Source organism: Fulmarus glacialis, unplaced genomic scaffold (assembly GCF_000690835.1).
Source record: "Fulmarus glacialis isolate BGI_N327 unplaced genomic scaffold, ASM69083v1 scaffold15718, whole genome shotgun sequence".
Taxonomy (NCBI): Eukaryota; Metazoa; Chordata; class Aves; order Procellariiformes; family Procellariidae; genus Fulmarus; species Fulmarus glacialis.
The window spans coordinates 22,296-43,308 of NW_009226483.1; the positions used below are offsets into that span (position 1 = coordinate 22,296).

Genomic DNA, 21,013 nt, shown 5'->3' on the forward strand with positions numbered 1-21,013 from the left:
ACACTTTGTTTTATCCCCATTTGTTTCTTTAACTGCCCACATTAAGGTACAGTAGAGTTTTGGACTTCAGTGCGGTGGTTATTATATCAGCAAAAATAATTTCCCTGGTGTTAGAATTTAGTCAGGGGTTATTCCATTTTATTAATGTTCTATAAACTGTCATAGAACAAAGAGGATTAGTCTCAAGCATCTCCATAAATCTCCAACTATCTAGTTCAGAGCTTAAAAAAAAGGAGGCAAGAAAACCCAACTCTAAACTCAAAACCAACAAAAGTGAAAAAAATTCTAACAACCCTTGCATCCTCCTTAGTTTGGTGACCTAAAACGGAGCAATGATACAACAAAAAATCAATCACTAAGAAAAGAGATTCTCAAAACTGCCTAGCCTCGAGTCCTACAGCTGTGTTAGGGGTATACCTGGGGAGTGCAGCTGGATTTTACAACTTTTGGCACATTTCCCTTGATAGGAGTGGGACATTTTTATCCTGCTTAGAAAATTTCTGCCAAAGAATGTGGATACTAATTTTAGAAGCACCTGGATCCCATTATAGGTCAGCCTGACTTTGGTTTCAAAGTGCTGAAATCTAATTTTAAGATTGGACACAGGCTCTTAAATCACGTTAATCTGAATGTTCTGGCTTATAATATTTTCATATTCATTTTGGCTAAACATGTACATAGTCATTATTATCCTTACTTCAGGTTATGCCAATCATTTACAAATTGTATTTGTTCTCAACCACTTAGCAACAAACCTATGGCTCATAATTGCTGGAAAACTGAGAGGTGGTTGAACAACTCTGTATCTTCTCATTGCTGAGAATTTCAAAATAAGAGCAGTGGTATCAACGATAAAGAAGAATAAAGTTTCAGATCTGAGCCTTCTGAGGATTTGTTTAGAGGCATAAAACAAAAAAGATTACTTGTACTGAACTAACGTTCCACTTCTGTCTTCTCTCCATTAAAATAGCTTCCTAAAACTTGGAAAAACTTGCCCCTCTTGCTCTAAGATACTGCCCCTGAAAGAAACATAACCACATAGTTATTAAAATGGCATCAAGAATAGCTAAGTAATCTGTTCTTGGAAATTAGCTTTGCTTTTATGTGTTATCTACAAATATACAAGATGAGAATGACAGTGGCTAGAGGTTCATTATATCTGGCAGTATGTTAGCCTTTTTGAGGCTGTCATGTTTTAAACATTACTTTAGTATTATAATCCCCATATTATGCATGGACAACCGTAGTTTACTTGGCATTGGAGAAGAGTTCATTCCTAGTAGCAGAGCTTTTGTATGTTTTAATTCACTCATATAAATAGCAAGATGACCATATTTCCCAAGGAGTATGCAGAATGTATTACGTTCTTTCTTTTTGCCCAGTACACATTAACATTTTAACAGTAGCTTTGAAATTAAAATCAGGGCTAACAAAAACAGCTCTCTCTTTTCAAGGTAGAACTCAACTCCTCTATGCCAGCAATGTCTAGTGGGTTGCCTTCCCTGGGTGAGGTCCAGGGCTATGTTACAGTAAACTGGTCCAGTGTGATATCACAGTTATAAAAAATATTCCATTCTGTATCAAAACTAGGCACATGCCTTATATTTATATGAAGAGAAGATCAACAGAGCTGAGCGTTTTTGCTCTCAACTATTCATCTCTGGCCTTCTACATGAGGAGAAAAATATCTTATGTTATTTCTAATTGGTAACTACAAGAGTCTAATTTGGGTTAGATGGTAGTTAAAAGGAGGGTGACATCACACTTGGGTCAGTATTGGTGGATATCTAAAAGCACAACCTCTCATTTGTATTGCTTTAAAATGTACACAGTATAGATGTAGATTAAAAAAAACTACCAATTTTTTGTGGTGTTGAACCAACTAGAAGGGATGATGCAAGGTTTTACCAAATGAGATCTATAGATACAAATTTCACTGTAGAGTATGACTTAGACAAATGTGTCTTTTTCTTTAGGTATGTAAATCCTACACTGTAGGCTTTTTTTTTTTTTCTTTTTGTAGTGATAGAAAATGTTGAACAATTGTCCATGAGCATGAGCCAGCAGTTCATTGCTGATATCCCCAGAATGCCAATATTTGCAATGCAAACAGTTAGTACAATTTACCAGTTCTATGAAAGGCCCTGACATATCTGCCTCAAGGTCTGGAGGCTCTGCTGTATAACCACAAATAGTCTTTCCATTTCCATGTAACCTTTTGATACAGTGACAGCTGCATTAAGCTGCTTCTGCCTAGCAATTCCACATGCCAGGCTGGTTTAATTGGTTTTAATGCCACAGAAAAAGCACTGCTAGCAGAATACCATCAAATCATTTTCATATTGAACCTTCGTGGTCCAGCAACCTCCCCTTCAACCACAGCACCATTGTTTTTGCGAGGGACATATTCAAGGTCAATGCTGGTTTTGTGTTTGCCTTTCCCTCGGCTCCACACAAAAAGAAGGAGGAAACAAAATAAAACCACTCCAAGGAATGTGAAACAGCCCATAGCTGTGGACACCAATATTGTCTTAAGGTCCAGAGAGAAGGTGTTCGCATTAGTTCCATTGGAACTTGTGTCGTTGGAGTCTGTCATATACATAGGGGTCCTGTTGGCGTAAAGGAAACGGTCTGAAGTAAACCCCTTTACCGTAAGGGAGGCCGAGTAAGTGTCGTTCCCAGCTGCGTTACTTGCAATACAAACATAGATCCCAGTGTCCTGGTCTTGAGCAAACCGGATCTCCAGGGTGCCATCTCCCAGCACTGTGGCTCTTCCGTTTGATTTAGTTGTGATCAGCCTCCGGCGTGGGGTAACCCAGGATATGGTAGGCTGCGGGTCCCCGTCAGCATTGCACACCAACTGCACCGTCTGCCCTTCCTCCACTACCAGGTATTGCAACTTCTTGTCTTGTATCTTGGGCTTCTTACAGGTGAAGTAAAAGGAAAGAGCTGTGCTGTGAAAGTCTTTGAATGACCTCTCTTTGACACTGTCTGGGCCAGCACACATTGGTGGCTGGCCTCCAAACTGCAAAGTGGGTTGCCTCTGTAAAATCCAAAGAAGACGGCAGTCACAGGCCAGAGGATTGTTGTTAATGCAGAGGACCTCAAGGCTTTTGGGGGAATGGAATACATTCTCTTCTAGGGTTTCTAGCAGGTTTTGGGACACATTAAGCACGCGTAAGAATTGGAGCCCTTGGAAAGCGTGTGGTTCAATGGTACGTAGCTGGGCCCCCACCATGTGGAGTTCCTGCAGGCGCACTAAATCTGAAAGCATGCCTGCTTCAATGGTGCTGATGGGGTTGTAAGAGAGGTTTAGATGTGTCAGGTAAACCAGATGTTTAAAAGCAGAGTAAGGTACTGCAGACAGGTTGGTGTTGGTGATGGAGAGAGAAGTAAGGTTGAGGCCATACAGACTGTTGGCAGGCAGCATGTCCAGGAGAGGCCAGGCATCTATCTCTAGGTCTTTCAGGCGAAACAGTCTTTTAAAGGCATATGCAGGCAAAGCGTTAATGTTGAGCTGTTTCAGATGCAGACTGATGAGGTTGTGGAGGTGAGAAAGAGCTTCTGTTGGTACAGCTGTGAGGTTGCATCTCTCCAGGGTGAGCTGCTCCAGGCCAAGCAGTCCGCTAAAGGCCCTGTGTGATATATAAACCAAATCATTGTCCCCAACTTCCAGGGATTTTAGGTTATGCAGATCTTGGAACATGTAGTCCAGCAAAATGACAATCTTGTTTTCACTTATATCAAGCTTTGTTAAGTTTGACAACCCAGTGAACACCCCAAGGGGAACCAGCTTCAGACGGTTTCCTTTCAGCCTCAGGGAGCGCAAGTTGAAGAGGTTGTTAAAGGCTCCAGGCTCCACATTGGCGACTATATTGTCACTGAGGTCGATCTCCTCCAGCAAAGGGTATGATGTGAACTCCTCAGGGTTGACGCTCTTACAAGATTTTGGTCTCAATGGGAATGCCCTCTGGGATGGACATCAGACGCCTTCGGTGACAGCTGACGGACTTGTTCTGTGCTGAGCATTCACAGCGGGCCGGGCAGCCTATGGTGGGGCCCATGAAGACTAGCAGCACAGCCAGACCCAGGAACGGCTGCCAGCATGATACAGCTGTGTGACGCATGACTCCACTGATCCGGTCTAACCCTCCGTCACGGGCCTGTGGGGATGAAGATGGAAAAAGGGACAAGTTAAGTCTGCAGCAAAAGGAGTTTTCGGCCAATTTTACAGCACCATTTCAAAGAAGGCAGATGTGTTTTCATTTGAAACAAACAATAAAACCTATGGTGAATGGCAAGAGCAACAAAAAAACAGATTTTCCTTGTTGAAGGATCTGTTTATCCAACATTTCCCCTCCAGACATCAGAGGAGACAAAACAACTTTTTCTACTGCAAACAGTAAAGGAGGTTAGGTTTCATTCTCTTCTGACTCCCAGTGGATCTCCTCAAGACAGTGCTGTAACTAATGCAGAGATAAACACCATACACTCTGCAAATAGGGCTAATCATGTTTGTGGTAAGTTTACAGTATTGGGCCTCTGTGAGGTGATATGAAACTAGGCTTTTGCCTTTCCTATTCACGTCAGTGTTTTAAGGCAAACCTTAATGATGTATTATCCTCAAGAAAAGGAGCTCCTTGACAATGAAAAGATTCCTTTTAACATCTATTGCATACATTACAGCTATAAATAGATGGAACTTGTTCGCACATGCACATACACAATGGCTCAGATGAGGAAGGAAGAACTGGTGCACGTCTGATTAGAATTTGTATTAAGAACAAATTGATTCTTTGCTTTTACTGCACAGAGAGATTTTATGTGATTTTTAGAACCAAAGACCTGAGAAGGGTTTACAGAATACATCTCTGTACTTCCAAGACATGTAAACTATCTCTGAGGGAGAGAGAAATGAGATAAGATGAGCTGGCTGTGTTTAAGCAGCACAATGTCCAAAGAAATGCAACAGATTCTGTGGAAATCACAGTTAGTAAGAGATTTATTCATTCCTGCCTTCAGGTTAAAACTGAGGATAGTAGAAGACAAGATAACCTCTATTAAATTAACTACCCTTCTCCAAAGGCTGTACTTTACAGGTTTAGTCACCAAAGGCAAGAGACTTTTTCAAGGGTAGCTACTAAATGAAGACACTCAATAACCCATTTCAAAAGAAGGGAAAAAAAAAAAGATTAACGTAGGTGCTCATCAAAGGAGGGTGTGTCTGAGACACTTGCAGAGCAAGGACACTGCAAGCAAGGACTATGGAAGTGCCTTAACCCTGTGGTACAGTCAACTTGATGAGGCCAAGTGGTAGTATTGGGAGTCAGGCTTCATAATATTAATAAACCTTACAAGGTGCCTCAGGCCTTGTGCGGCTTTTTCCGGCTTGGTTAATTTGGGCTTCATTTTAGTTGTACTGGTAAAATTATTTAAGTAACTCCTGCCTGTAACTTCCTCTCAGGTCTGGACAGATGGCTATTGCCCAGCTGGTCCTACCCATAATGACAAAATTACCCAGTGGCCAGGCATTCACTGCCTGATCTGCACCTTTGGGCTTTGAGAATCATCTGGCTAGTGCTTGAGAAGTTTTCAACCTGAGTTTGAGTCAGGTTTTGTTTGTCTGTGCGCAGTCATGTGGATTGTATCATAAAAGAAATCCTCCCATACACAGAGAAGGATTCAGAGATTTAAACAAATATGGTATAACTAAACTTAAGATCCTATCAGACAGTTATTTTAGCAAATAAGCTGTTTGAAGCACATAAAAATAATATTGAGTAAACCCCAGACTGATGAAGAAGAAACTCCCACAAGTAACTCTGCTGCAACAACACCGTACTCCCCTGGCAAACAACTTGGGATGTGATAACTCACCAAATCATCCTGCCTGAGAGAGGAGGTTTGCCCTTTCAGGCTGTGGATGATCAGAAGGGTGGGGATTCAACATGCAAGAGAAAGAGCAGATACTTGGATCTACAGATCTTACTGTATCATTAACAATCCTCAACAGAAACAGCGGTTTGGATTGTAAGCATTGACATTATTGTAACGGGACTGAGTAATAAACAGCTGTTATGCTTTGACTGTTAAAATCTTAATTAGGTGAGCAATAAATTCTCTTGGAGCTGCACATATATTGTGTTCTTTGACTGACTGCCAATGAATGGTACACATATTTCTCCTCTCATAACTGTGGAAGAATCTCAGTCTTGACTGATGTGGCTTCTTCTTTCCACTTTGACACTTCTGTGCAGAGACTAATAATATGAGGAAAATTGCATGCTGGTTTTGCGATGTAGTCTGGGGACCTGGATGAAGACTATTCTTTATTACGCTACCTATAAAAGCACATTTCAACTTTGTCCTAGAAGGACAACCTGCTGAGATTCATTTAGTTTCCCCCTTAAGTTGTAGTCTTGCAAGTAACTGTTGCTAGTTACGTCCAGCTGTCACAAAGGTTTTCAGGGATAAACTTCACTTCGTTAGGCGCTAAGTTAAAATTGGAAATCTATAGCAGTCTGAGAGCTAGGTGTTTGCAATGAATTCAGATCAAAGGGGCTTCCGGGTGCTCTGATCATCACTTTCAGAGGTCAGTCTGTGAGGTTAGCGCTTTCATACTGATACTTCTAGCTCTCAGGGAATTAATTTCCTACCTTATTCACCTAATGAATGAAGCACAAAGTAAACAGGTTCGGTGGAAGACAAGCACCCTTGCAGTGTTCATTTTAGGTAGCAAAAATATGAAATGCTTTTTGCAGCTATCCAAGCCACCTAGTAACTAAAAGTTCTGAGAAGCATAAGGTAGAAGATGGACAGTACAAAAGGTGATAAAAGAGTTTTTTGGCTGTGCCTGGAATAAAGAAAAGTAATGTTAATAAAGCACTTCAAACATTAACATCTGCCTTCTGCAAGAGCATGCGCACACAGATGAAGAATGGATATGCATTTATCTATAAAGGTGTGTGCATATGTGTGTGTATGCACTTGCAGGCAAGCAAGATTCAGAACTGAGATTTAAGCTGGAATAAATTACACATCAATAAGGAAAAATAATAAATTATATTAAATCACAAGTGAGAAAAACAAAGATTACTTGGATCAATAAGTACAGGTTAGAAGAAAACAAAAATTAAATGGATTATTTCAATTTACATTGACCCAATCTCTGTGACTACACCCTTAGCTTTGAACTGCTTTGTGTAAAAATTACTTTATCTTCATTATGCAAAAAATGTAACCTTACTTCATGGTACAAATAATGAACGAAAGGTAGGAAGGTCTAACAAAAGAAATATGGGCAACTTAAGGATTTCTGACTCTTTGCAGGACAAGGTTGTAGAAGCCTACAGTGAAATTTGATCAGGTATTACATATGGTCCAGTTTGAATTTAACAAATGTGAAGCGGTATTTCCAGGACATGACAGGTAACATCACTAGGAGGGCCTCCCTTGGGCCTTCAGTGTGAGAACATTTTGAAAGGATACATATTTACCCCTAATTAAGTGTTAGTGTGATCACCATTGCTTACTATTGTACATCCATTAAACAATAATGCTACTGTTTAAAAATCTGAATGAAACGATACCATTAAAAGATATTTTTCACTGCAAGATGATTTCTTGCAGTGAAAAATGATTTCCCACATTTCTTTAGACTTGTGGGATGTTAATTAATTGGCAGCTCATTGGCACTGTGCTGAACTATCAGTGTCACTGTTCAAAATGACATCTTTCTTTCCTGCTTAAAAAACCAGCACCTACATACTTTATCCTTTGCCAGCATAGGAATTCTCTCTAAACATCTGCAGGATTACCTCATTATCCTTCTTTGCATCCCTCTGTACAACTTTTCTTCACTGTGATACATACAAGAAAGTAAAGTGCATGCTTGCAAGTATACATATACACATACATGTAAGATAAAAGTGTAATCTTTTTGTTTTGTGATTGTACTATGCCTTGCACTGTGGAGCACTCCTTTAAAATTATAGCCTGTTAGCACAAAAATTCTAATAAAATAACAAGTAATTATGAACTGCAGTTTTTTATAGGCTTGAATGCAAATGAGAACATGTAAAATTGTTTTCCCGACCTTTCCGGGGTATTTATCACACTTTGATACACTCTGGGAAATGAAATATATCAAGGAATTCTTTATTAAAAAATCAAAATTAACTAACTACCTGTTTTTGTCTTTCTCTGGTTCTGTTTCTTAAGTCCAAAGTCAAGAGTCAAGTTACTGTTGGCTGATACTCTATTTCAACAAGGGCCTCAATCAAAGTTCAGCAATGCAATTAAAACACCTCGTTAAAGTTATTAGTTAATGTGATCTCACCCAAACAGCCATCTCTACCACTTTGAAATGCAAATAATTTTGCACAAATTTCTGAGCTTTGAATCTACCCATAAATGCTTTACAAGAATGTATATGTATCACTACCCTGTAGCTTTTAAATTGAAGTATAATAAAAAATAAATACAAAGCAACCAGATGCTCCCACAGAATACTGTGCAATTCTGAATATCATAGATAGGAATGTGTCAAGCCATGCAAATGCGCTATATATTGTATCACTTCTCCTTCTCCCTCAGACTGATTTTAAATACTTTATAGCTAAAAGCTAGAGTGCGTTTGACCAGGCTGCTTTTCTTGTTCAATCTGATGCTCCAGTACTGAGTGGGACCAGGTTTTAGCCAGAGAAGGTGAGAGTCAGAAGATCTGTTTCTATCATTAGCTGCATGTTTCATGCTTGAACTTGGTAGATTTGATCTCACCTTTCCCTCCCCTTCTCCCAGCCTTTCAGACAATTAAAAAAGACAATGGATCATATCAGAGATGATAATTTTGCTTCATGTTGAGGTCCCTTAATACTTTCTCTTTTAAGAGTTCCTTTTCAAAAACATAACTGTACTAAATAAACCTTCTAGGAAAAAGACTTGCATGACAGCTATCTGACTCGTACTGATTATTCAACTAAATGCTACCAGCTAATCCTGAGAACCAGGTGAAGTCCCTATTTTGAAGATATTTTAAACTGTATCTGTCCTTCACATTGCTCAAGGCATGAGGCATCAAGATGGATTTTTTATGAGCCTGTGCTCAGGGAAAGTAAATTGTTCTTCCTGTATAAGATTTTTTTCTTTCTCCTCTTGCTTGCTGAATTTTAGCATTCCTATAATTTGGAGCAGGGAACAGATACTGAGGAGTATGAAGGGTCCTGTCTTTGCCATTCCTGTCAGCATCTGTCACACTTCAGCAAGCAGTAAGCCAAAACCTTTGCTCAAACTTTTGCAACAAAACACCTTTCCTTGTTGCTCAGTAGACAGTTAATGAATATGAGCAGCTAGAACTACTGCAGATATTACCTCTGTGGTGCAAACTTTTGCCCAGCTCAGTGTGGTTTGGGAAGGATTTTACTCACAACCTTACCTATCACAATTATTTTGGAAGACCAGCTGATCTGGCTTTCCTGCACTCTCCTGTGATGCCAGACCAGACCAGGTAAGGCCGGGAGGGTGATGGAGTCCTTGCTATTGGACTGCACCAAGGTAGCAATGATGGGAATTTTTGCCCAGGGGATAAATGAGAACAGGCTGGGAAGATGACAGAGCCAAAAAGAAACATGAAAATATTAGACATTTAGGAATGTTCTTACAGTGAGACACAATGCCACAAGGAGGATAAATGAAATCCTGACTGTGACATTTTCTGACTAGACTCTGCAATCTTGACATTCCCTCCATATGGTCTTTCGATGTAAGAGGCAATGTGTAGCAAAGGCTTTGCCTCTCCAGGTCTTATCTAAGCTTAGTGTATTGATCCATCACAGGCCAAATCAAGCCTTCCTATATACTCTCCAAAGGAGGATTTTTCTTTAAAGCAGAGCATCTCAGAAATGATTCAAGTGAACTATGGTGCACTAACTTCCCTGCTTCTTTAATCATGCTTTTTTTTGCTTATGCAGAGTTTTTTTTTTTTTCTCCCTCCCTTCATTGATCTCGTAAACATCTCAGCATTTAAATAAACTGCCAAACATGAAGTAGCTGTCTATCTGCATTCCAATAATTAATAGATTGGAAGAAACCTTGAATAACAGCAGCAGCAGCAACCACCAGAAACAAAGTTCTGATTCAATATTCTGCAGTCCTGGGATCATTCCCTACTATTAAGTCATCAGGAAGAGCTTCATGGGATAACACCAACTCAGAAAATACAGTCAAGTTGCATCTATTTTCAGAAGAAACAGTACTTGTTTCCAGTGGTACCCTGGCTATACTTCTAAGACTGAGACCCAGACTCAGTATCCCATTATAATAGACATGATACAGAAATGGAAAAAAAGCAAAAATAGCAACCAAAGGAAATTTTGAACACCTTATCCACTAGTACTACTGTAAGACTGGTTAAAATCTTTGTATTAGGTGCTATAAAACTAGGCAAGTGGGTATAGTTTTTACCCCAAATGCTTAAATTATTTTTTGAATCAAAGTGAAAGAAGCAAGTGTGCCAAACGACAGAAGGTAAGAAAATGACAATGATAAACTCATATGATTATACAAATTAACTTGTACAAGGCTTAGAAATCCAGATTGTCTGAAATTAAGCAAAGAAATGAAGCCACCAGTACACCTTCTGTTTCTAACGCCATGTTTTTAAGATTGATTTACCAATTTCTTGCAGGTGTCACAGAGAAAATGAATCTCAGGAAGAAATTTGAAGGAAAAGATAATAAACCTTGAGGATTACCTCACAGGAGACATTTCATGCATAAATAACAGGAAAAGAAAGTGGAGATATTTTCAAGAATTGTAGACAAAATGACATTCCCACTGACATTGTTGGTATGTTGAAGGGGAAGAGGTTTACAAAAAGCTTATATGAACAATTATGTGAACGGCTGTAAAAGAGGTTTGAAGGTAAAATAAAATTCAGAATTTTTTGCATAGATAATGATATAAGTCAACCATTCAGGGAAGGTAACACTACTATCATACCCACACAATTAACTACCTCATAAAAATTGCAAATATTTGCATAGAAACAGTTTTTGACAAAGAATTCTTAGTTGAATAAATTAGTGAACTACTGTGAACAGCAATCTTTTCTGCCATCTATTCCTTCCGAATGCAGAAGCAAATTTTTGGAAGTTGAAATTCTTCAGAATTGCTTCTGCCAAGTTGTTCACTCATCTCTAGTAAATAGTATCCCTATTTTACTGGTGAAAAGTAATGTCACTAAGAGGTGAATATTCAGTGGCAAAGACAAGAATAGCACAATTACCGTTACAGTTACCATAGATGTGTTGATACACCTAAATGCGATAATGCAATAATGAAGAAAGACACAGACTTACGTCTCTGAAAACAGTACAGCTTCTTGGTAGTTTGTAGTACATTTTGTTGGGGCTGCTTAGTATTGGAAGAGCACCCAACTGTTGTAGCTAAACTCCATATCTGGACTTGGTGTTAAGTATCTCTGCATGGTAGTCTGCTGAGTGATGTGTGACTTAAAAAATAATGCATATTACATTAAAAGGGTCCACACTTTTATTAAGTCACTTTAACCCTAACTGATACTAAGCAAAAATCCATCAGGCTCTGTTTCACTGATGATTCTTGCAAGATTTTGATGTTCCAGATACTGAGAGCGACTTATTACAGGGGAGAAAGGCAAAGTTGTTGTAGTACAGAAGAGGAAACCATATGACAACAAGGAAAGAACTAAAGTTATTGCTCTTGGGGAATGCAGCAGTTGTAAGTGTAAAAATCTCTTGCAAGTTAGGATTCATTATTTCAAAGAGGACCTTGTTATGTTTCACAGTGTATTTAGGCAGGTGAGCCTTAGAAAGCTCTGCTGCCATGAACAGGACACTGAACAAGAGGATGCGAAAGTGTTTAATATTATACATGCTTTTCATATCTGCACTAATTAATGCAGTCTGAATAAATTAACTCAAAACTAAATCAGTAGGAAGGTTAACTGCATTGATTAAAGTGAAGGAAGGGAAGCTTTTGTCAACAGCAGTTCTGCATTAAAAGATTATCTTTCTTCACCTTGAAAGAAACAGTCTTTCTTCTAAAACTCTCTGGGCATGGCAGTAAAGATGACATCCCTGTCCCCCTGTTGAAAAACAGAGATGGGATTCCCTTTGAAGTTTTAATTCTAACATCCAGCTGCTCCTCAGATTCAATAAGTGAAGATATTGATGATGGAAAGCTACTGGAAAAAAAAGGATGCTGCTTTAAATTTGGGCCAGTAGGAAACTTTTGAGGGCTAGTACATTCAAGCATAATTGAATCCCATTTCAATAATCCATTTAGGAAGCCACAAGCAATCTACATTGGATCTAGGACATCATAAGAAATGGTCTTGATATAACCTGTTATAAATGTATCTTTCCTTCAAATATCTGCATGTTAAAAGCATCTCTATGGCTGTCAGAAAAAATGAACTGTTCTGGTAATGTGCTGACTTCCACCTTTCGTAAACAGAGACACTTAGTGGTAAATTTAACAATATATTTTGCAAGCTTCTGTCCATTAGCATAATTACATTTTTGTTAGATTTAACACCAAAAGATCTTCTGTGTTATCTTATCCACATACACAATAGGAAAGCTAGAATACAGTGACCTTATTGGCTGTTAGGAGAGGCAGACAGATTAATGTGCCATCTCTATAATGAAGGCAGGTGAGAACTTTCTCCTTAGCACCTCTATGTAAATAATGAACAGGACAAAAGGGACATCAAAACTGCATGGTACTCCACAGGGTATGGGTCTGGTAGGGTTAATTTTTAATGTCAACCACAATCCTGTGATTGCAGTCACCAAGGAGAGTTTCAAACAATTTCAATTTACTGACTTGGGTCTCTGCAATTTTTTTACGGGAACAGCACAGAGCCTGGTGACAAATCATGGTGTGTAGAGGCTAAAGCATGTGCACACATAACATGCCCAGGAAAGCTAAGAGATCGATCAATTAGTGCTGTTGTTGCTTCATAACACAACTCAAGGCCATGTTTAGCCAAAAGGTTCTGAATACTTAAGACCCTGTATTTGTAAGAAACCTTTTTAGCTAAGTACATCTGAAAAACCACATGCATTTTACAAGAGTGGTATTAATCCATATTGGCTGGAGGTAGATACAGTTTAAAGTTTATAGCTCCAACTATTTAAAAATAGCTAAAAATTGAATTAAATGGGAAAGCTGAAGAAATTGAAACCAACATATTTTCTTTTGTGCTACGACAAGAATCTCAAAAGTATGTGGGTATAGCACACGTGGTGATGGGGAGAAAAGATAGGCTCAGTGAAGCTGTAACACATGCATAATTACAGTAGAATTTATCTGGAAGATAAATATATAAGGAAAAATGAAAACCATCAACTATGTGGTTTCTTCCATCTCGATAAGCTTATTTGCAGCTGTTCTACTTGTACCTTGCACTGAAACCTTATCAGTCAAAACAAGGAGCATATTTGCTGTGGACTGTCTTCATACTGTCATATGCAAGGCCTTCAGAGCTTGGCATGGAAGCAAGCTGCTGAGCTATCTGATGCTGCCCTTTGTAGACTGCGGGAGTAGTCAGAGTCTGGAGGGACAATATAGGAGTCACAGCATTACATTAAAAATAAGCACAAGAGAATAACACACTTCTTAGTCCTTGTCAGAAGGCTCCTTATTGATACAATGCTGTTGAATTCAGAGTGGCTATCCTAGCAGAAAATTGTGGGCAGCACTTGGGACACAAAGGAAAGAAGGGCTATATTTCATAGAATTATAGAATCATCGTATGGTTTGGGTAGGAAGGGACCTTAAAGATCATCTAGTTCTAAACCCCCTGCGATGGGCAGGGACCCCCTCCACTAGACCAGGTTGCTCAAAGACCCATCCAACCTGGCCTTGAACACTTCCAGGGATGAGGCATCCACAACTTGTCTGGGCAACATGTTCCCATGCCTCACCACCCTCATAGTGAAGAATTTTGTCCTTATATCTAATAAAAATTTACCCCCTTTCAGTTTAAAACCATTACCCCTTGTCCTATCACTACATGCCCTTGTAAAAAGTTCCTCTCTAGTTTCCTTGTAGGCCCCCTTTAGGTACTGAAAGGCCGCCATAAGGTCTCCCCGGAGCCTTCTCTTCTCCAGGCTGAACAACCCCGACTTTCTCAGCCTGTCTTCATAGGAGAGGTGCTCCAGCCCTCTGATCATCTTTGTGGCCCTCCTCAGGACTCGCTCCAACAGGTCCATGCCCTTCTTATGTTGGGGCCCCAGAGCAGTACTCCAGATGGCGTCTCAGGAGAGCTCATTTCAGCTCATTAGTCAACACTAATAGGTTATGCAGGAAGAAGTTGATTGATAGACCCAACTGTAGCCACTTAATGGCTCAGATAAGGAAGATATCCTAAGGACAGCTGTACAAAGCTACTGCACTTTGAATTAAAATAGTGTTGATCGTAATGTTTACACTTGAGAGAAAAAAAAATAGTGAACTGCCTTGGGGATTTCCTGTTTGCTAAAGGCATTCTTAAAATATATTTAGATTCAAAATCAGCCTGCAGAAGAGTCAAGGTAGGACATTCAGAAATAAGACCTGACATGTTGACAAATGAACAAAACACAACCATTAATCTCTGCTTTAGTCATACCAGTACTCATGAACATTAGATATCTACTGGTGACAGCATGAGCTGAAGTAAGCCACTATATTAAGAGAAAGAGGAAGAGAAAGAGAGAGAATGTGGAAGACACAAAATAGTTGAAATTTTGTAGTCAGATTTTTTCAGCTGGATCAGGGTCATAATCAAGCCCTTGATTTGAGCCTGACCCATTGCAGAGCTCCTGGTGTGAGGGAGCTCCCAAGTGAAGCAGTCAGAAAGATGCTCCTGTATGCTTCATAGCCAAACTACCTCTTTTTACACTTGAAACCCATTCTTCTGAGCATTTATTGTCACCCAGTTGCTCGAAATCTGTACCCACATTTGCTAAGGTATCACTAGCAACTTTCCAAGAGCTTTCCAAGCCCTGGCAATGGAGATTGTTGCCTCACGACTTTTGTTACTTGGTATTTATACATTTCTTTGGAAGTAAGAGGGATTTCCTGAAAATCTGCACTGCATTCAGTTAGTGTCAGACCTGATGAAGGCACTTTTTGTACAAGGTAGAGCCTCTGCTGTTTGAATTAGTACATACTTGGTAAATATTTTCTTTAATTATCAGCAAAAGACAAATGACACTTTCATAATATCCAAATCACACTTATTTTTCTGTTTAATCACAAAAAAGGCATTAAAATGCACAGCTTTCCATAGTGGGTTTACTCATCTGCCCTACTATGCTAACCCTAGTTACAAGGGTAATTGTGTATAGTTTTAAGGATAGACCAGAAAACAATTTTTTTTTCTTTCTTTCTTTTCCCTGGGAAGGTAGTCTGTGTCTATGTACTCCTGCTGCTTTCTAGAGAAATTGGCATATCACACTCGCAGTGGGTGGTGCTCTGTCCTGCAGTTGTTCCTGATCTACGCGTGATTTCCAGAGACTGATGCCTGGCAGAAGACACTTGGGTCCCGACAGCAATGAGCTGGTGCAAAGCTGCAAGCTCCATAATTGCTGCCTTGCCCAGTTTCTTTTGCACCCATTACGGGCTCATCCACTGACCTACTATCTCCTGGGAGACCCGCAACGGTTCTTCATCACAGTGCTATACTGTCCCCCTACAAGTCGAGTAGTAAACCTAAACTACACTCGCATCACATTTGCAGTAGTTTTCTACTGCAGAGATGGAGTAGACTTCAGCTACTCAGCTCAGAGGTGGAGATTTAGCTTACAGTGTAGTTTCTATCTCACTCTATAGGTGTACAGTACAACTCTACAAAAATCAAGTGTCTTTTTCTTGAAAAATATTTTAACTTTTCTTGAAAAACTGTTTTCCAATAAACTATTTTTTCCCTTAAGACATTTTCTACAACAGTCGTGTTCATTAAAAACATAATATACTATCAAGAAACAGTTTCAACAGATAATTTTCAACCAGTTCTATGTTCATGCATACCACCACGCACAAAAATGCACATACGTTTAGAAGTCTTTAAAGGAAGGCATTGTTTATACCATCTGTAATAATACTCTCCGAGAATAACATACTTGTCCTTGTCCTAAATAAAATTAATGCTAAAATATCCTTCTGTTGCCAAAGGACTTTCAGATGGCCTAATTAAAAAAATAAAATAAAAAATGAATGCTTGAGTCTGCATGGATACATTTATCCATAATGATGTCTCAGTTTTATTCCTAATTAAAAGCGCATTAATATCAAAGACAATTGTAAGAAACCCAGATGAGACCATATCATTTGGGATCTTAGGACTGAAGGCACCCATGCTATCAACTGAAATTCACTTTTTCAAAAGCTACTTTAGGTGCTATGTGAAATAGTTTTATACTACAGCAAGCATTGATATACCTCTTGATGAAGGCTGTAATATTTCACACTTTCAATTAGTTTCTAGCTCTGAAATGTCACTTTGGCCAAACAGTAGCTGCAAAAATTGAAGACAAGAGGAGAACTGAAGGAGGGTAATTGGTTCACTCTCAGAAACATTACATATTTTCAGTATTACTGGACTGGGGAGTGGGATGCAGACAAGGAGGATGCATGAACAGGAAGGATACCATCAGAGCTGTGCACAGGAGAACTTCTTGTATCTCCTCCAGTGGAAGATATCTTGCACATCTGTGTCATTTCCGAGCATACACAACCATAAATATAAAATCTCTGTAATGACTGAGGAAAAATAGAAGAGGCATTTATTTTGCTTTTATCCTTCACCTCTTCCTGAGGGGAAGATTATGCCCTCTGAATCTGGAAGTGAAAGGATATCCACGAAGCAAAGGATGCTGGCAATTTCCCTCTGTTCTGAAATATGTGATATAACTTTCTCCAAACTCCTTGCCAGTAAGTTATAGTTAATCTGATTTGGAAAATTCACTGCAGTCTTAAGCTTTATTACTTATCCCAATGACAAACATTGATCTAGAATTCAAGAATGATCATAAGAACAGTGTTTATTTGTATGTGTACATATAAGGATGATATCAGTTATTTGGCAATAGAAAATTTCTTTTCAGGCAGTTCTCCAACCAGAGCTAATTACTATGATCATGCTTTCAGTCATAGAATCATAAAATCATAGAACATCTCAAGTTGGAAGGGACCCATAAGGATCATCGAGTCCAACTCCCTGCTCCTTGCAGGACTACCTAAAACTAAACCATACTACTAAGAGCATCATCCAGATGCTCCTCGAACTCTGACAGGCTTGGTGCCATGACCACTTCCCTGGGGAGCCTGTTCCAGTGACTGAACACCTTCTCAGTGAAGAACCTTTCCCTAATGTCCAGTCTGAACTTCCCCTGATGCAGCTTCATTCCATTTCCTCATGTCCTATCGCTGGTCACCAGAGAGAGGAGACCAGCACCTCCCCCTCTGCTGCCCCCCCTTGAGGAAGTTGTAGACTGTGTCGAGGTCACCCTCAGCCTTCTCTTCTCCAAGCTGAACAAAACCAAGTGACCTCAGCCACTCCTCGTAAGTCTTGCCCTCAAGGCCTTTCACCATCTTGGTTGCCCTCCTCTGGACACACTAATAGTTTGATGTCCTTCTTGTATTGAGGCACCCAAAACTGCACACAGGACTCGAGGTGGGGCTGCACCAGTGCAGTGTAGAGTGGGATGATCACCTCCCTCGACTGGCTAGCTGTGTGCTGGACATTTTGTCCAGAAGGGTACTATGTGAGACAGTGTCAAAAGCTTTGCTAAAATCCCAAAACCCCACAGTGACTGGCTTCTTCATTCAAGGGCAGTAAGGCCTAGCTCAGTAAATCTAGCATGGGGATTAAAAATAAAAACCCTTCTTCCCCCTGGAATTTTATTTAATTTACTTTGTTTTGAGAAAAAATTAACTGGCAAATGACGTACAGGCCAGAGCCACACGTATAGTAAGCAACTGTTTGTTTCAACTGGGAGGTCTAGATAGCAAAAATACATTTAGGTATCTAAAGGTGTTTTTAGGTAGCTTTAGATACTTTGTGAGCCTCATCTTAGCTGAATAAAATTAATCTCCATGAGGTTGCAAAAGGTACTCAGATAAGATTTTATCCTTTAAATGCATACAATAACATGGTGATTTCTTCTGCTCAGACAGACTGAATTCCATTGATCAATAGTGTAGAGAAACTTTGCTGCACATCATTCCCATAAATCTCACTGGAATTACCACTAGTTAACTTTCCATATGGTATGAAATTACCAGATGTGCAACTATTCATGGCTCAGGAGCTGGTAAGTGGGATGAATAACACAGAAAGACAATAAAACCTGTAAAAAGAACAGTTTTCACTCATACAGATCTACTGCAAAATGGTTATCTGTGCCAGTATTTTCCATGATTTCCCCCTTCTCCCCCATAATAAAGTCAATCAGTACAGTGTATCTAAAGAAGCGATTGATTTTTTAGCATATTCCACATTAGTATTCATGACCTCTAACTGTTCACATGTACTATGTAAGGAGAAGCTGTAAGCCTCAGAAGAGTATTTTGACTGTGCCCAAACTCAGAGTCCTCAAAAAACTCTATTTATATAACTCATGACTTGTTATTGGTGTTCAGGGCCTCACACACCAAGATTGTTCAAGATATTATAGTCAGTCTGTTTCTCACAGTTGCATCTCAGCCAAATTCAGCTTTTGTGTTTAAGAATGCAGAAGAATGATACTCAAAAAGAAACAACTGGGCTGCACAGATTCCTCCAGTACATCCATTTTTTTGTTGGGTGGTCAGATTTTAATTCAACATCTTTTACACAATTCACAGCCCAGCAAATCCCCTGTAAAGCAATAATCCTTGTTCTTGTGTATCAGAGAAATACAAAACCAGCTGCCTTTCTTCCACGTGATAATTTTTTTTCAAAGCTTTCTATGCTTTTCCATTTAATTTCCTGATTCCGCATCCAACTGTATCAAAAACATTGCAATAATGTGGCTCGATGATTTCACTAGTTTCTTAAATTAAAGCAGAGGAGGAAAAAAATGTAGCAATGACCACTCCTCTGCTTGTAACCGAAGCAGCTGGTATGGGAATAAGAAGAGTTGGAAATAAACACTTGGTGGACTCTCAAGACAGGCTCTCTCTCTCTCTAATTACTCTGCTCTGGGAAAGAAAAAGACCAAGTGCTGTGCAAAATTCAGAGGATTCACCCATTTTGGTTTTTTTGGAATGGGGAAGGAGCAATGACTATTTTTTGCCTTATTGCATATAATTATAGATGCACAGAACTGAGTTATAAATTTAAAGGAAATCAATACCACACCCTGAGAGATGATATGAAACTGTGAAAGATGTTCAGTGTTTCCACAATATTGTCTTTGCTGGCTAAGTAAAAATAAAGATGATTTACTGTTTACCTCCTTTCCTAAGGTTATCATAACTTCTTGCTTATAAGCAGTTATATACCATAATTGAATGAGTGCAAGAATAATATAGCAATCACCCAAAACTCCATTTTCAGTCTCTTTCAAAACAGACAAAACACAAACTATTGAGTGGCTGCAGTTAGTAAAGTAACATTTCATTAGTGAATATTAAAAGGAAAACCAATTCAGTCCCATCTCAATAAGGTCTAGGTATTCCTCTTCCTGCGTACAACTGCCTGAGCTCAGCTCAACACCTTTCGTAAAGCAGCTGATATGAAAAATACAAGAATGTTCATAAGTTATTCTTTTTCCTGTATGTTTAATCTATCAGGGATATAAATAAGCACTGTATCAACCTATCCAGGTGTCTCACCAAGCAGTGACATTAGACATTACATTCAGACCTGTCTTTTTCGTGACTTTATGCCTTACATCCCATGGTAGAAGAACTGGATACTTCGGCTTAAGATTGGGGACAGAGAGGATTTGCTGGAAGGACATCCCCTGCCTCCTGTGCACACCTGTGATCAGACCTGTTATTTCACGGAAAACACCCCTTTTTCCTCATAAGATTTTGGTTATCTGACCTAACATTAATCATAACATTATGGTTTCACTATAATTGCTTTGAATGCTGAACCCAGATTTACAGCACTGTAAAACCAAGCTTCCATGGGTAACATCAGTAAGCGTCTATTTACTAAACCACCCTCTGTCAGGATGTGAGGACATATTTCTAATATCTTGTGTTGCTTGAAAAAGTGCCTGGCCAAAGAGCTGGTCAAAGCCTAATGCTTCAAAAGACCTTGTTTCAACAGTGCGGTGGGAACTGTCCTCTTCCCTGGTGCAAATGTGTGCTCTTTTGTGCCTCCTCTTTCTTGGAGGGGGCCCAGAGTGCGGGAGTTTGGGCTAAAATGTATAAAGGTGTGGATCACTTCAGCACTGCTGAAGTGAACTTGCGGCTTGCACTGACAACCCTTGAGACCCCCGTGCCTTTTTTGCAGGCAGACACTCGAAACCTGGGTGTCTTTCTCATACAATGGTGGCTATAAGTCCCCCTTCTGGTGTGCTCAAGTCTGCGTGGGCATGTTGTCAGATGGCAATCCTGCTGCTGAATGCAGGCATGGCTTGCTAAAGTGACGTTGCAGTTTTTGAAGACAGTTGAGTGTTTGGTCTCACAGACTAGCTTCACTTCCAGCTAAATCTTCTGCTAGGTAAGAGGATGAAAAGGATCATGTTCCCACTGCAGTCAAAGCAGCTTGCCAGTGGTATCACTGGAAGCAGAAATGTTGTGACCCAAATTCCAATTAATTTCCTCAAGCAAGGAATTTTGCCAATGGCTGTGCACTTGTATACAAAGTCTATGGTCAGACACGTACTAAATAGTAGTAAGATTTTACTCACTGTCAGGCTTTCCCTAAGCTTGTAAGCTTTTCTGCAGCTTTGATGCGTCTGGTACAGTCTCCTGCAGCTGGATGGGACTTCCTCAGGTAATTAAGGAAGATACAGAAATACTCTTTTTTTTTAAGGTTACCAGC

General features: G+C 39.6%; 1 protein-coding gene across 1 annotated transcript; it reads right to left on the minus strand.

Annotated features, from left to right (window-relative positions):
- Positions 1–1,846: 1,846 nt before the first annotated feature.
- LOC104080428 (leucine-rich repeat and immunoglobulin-like domain-containing nogo receptor-interacting protein 2) lies at positions 1,847–4,127 on the minus strand. Its single transcript, XM_009582825.1, is given in 2 exon segments — positions 1,847–3,941; positions 3,943–4,127. Coding segments are annotated over 2 exon segments (1,800 nt in total). The 3' UTR covers positions 1,847–2,326.
- Positions 4,128–21,013: the final 16,886 nt, after the last annotated feature.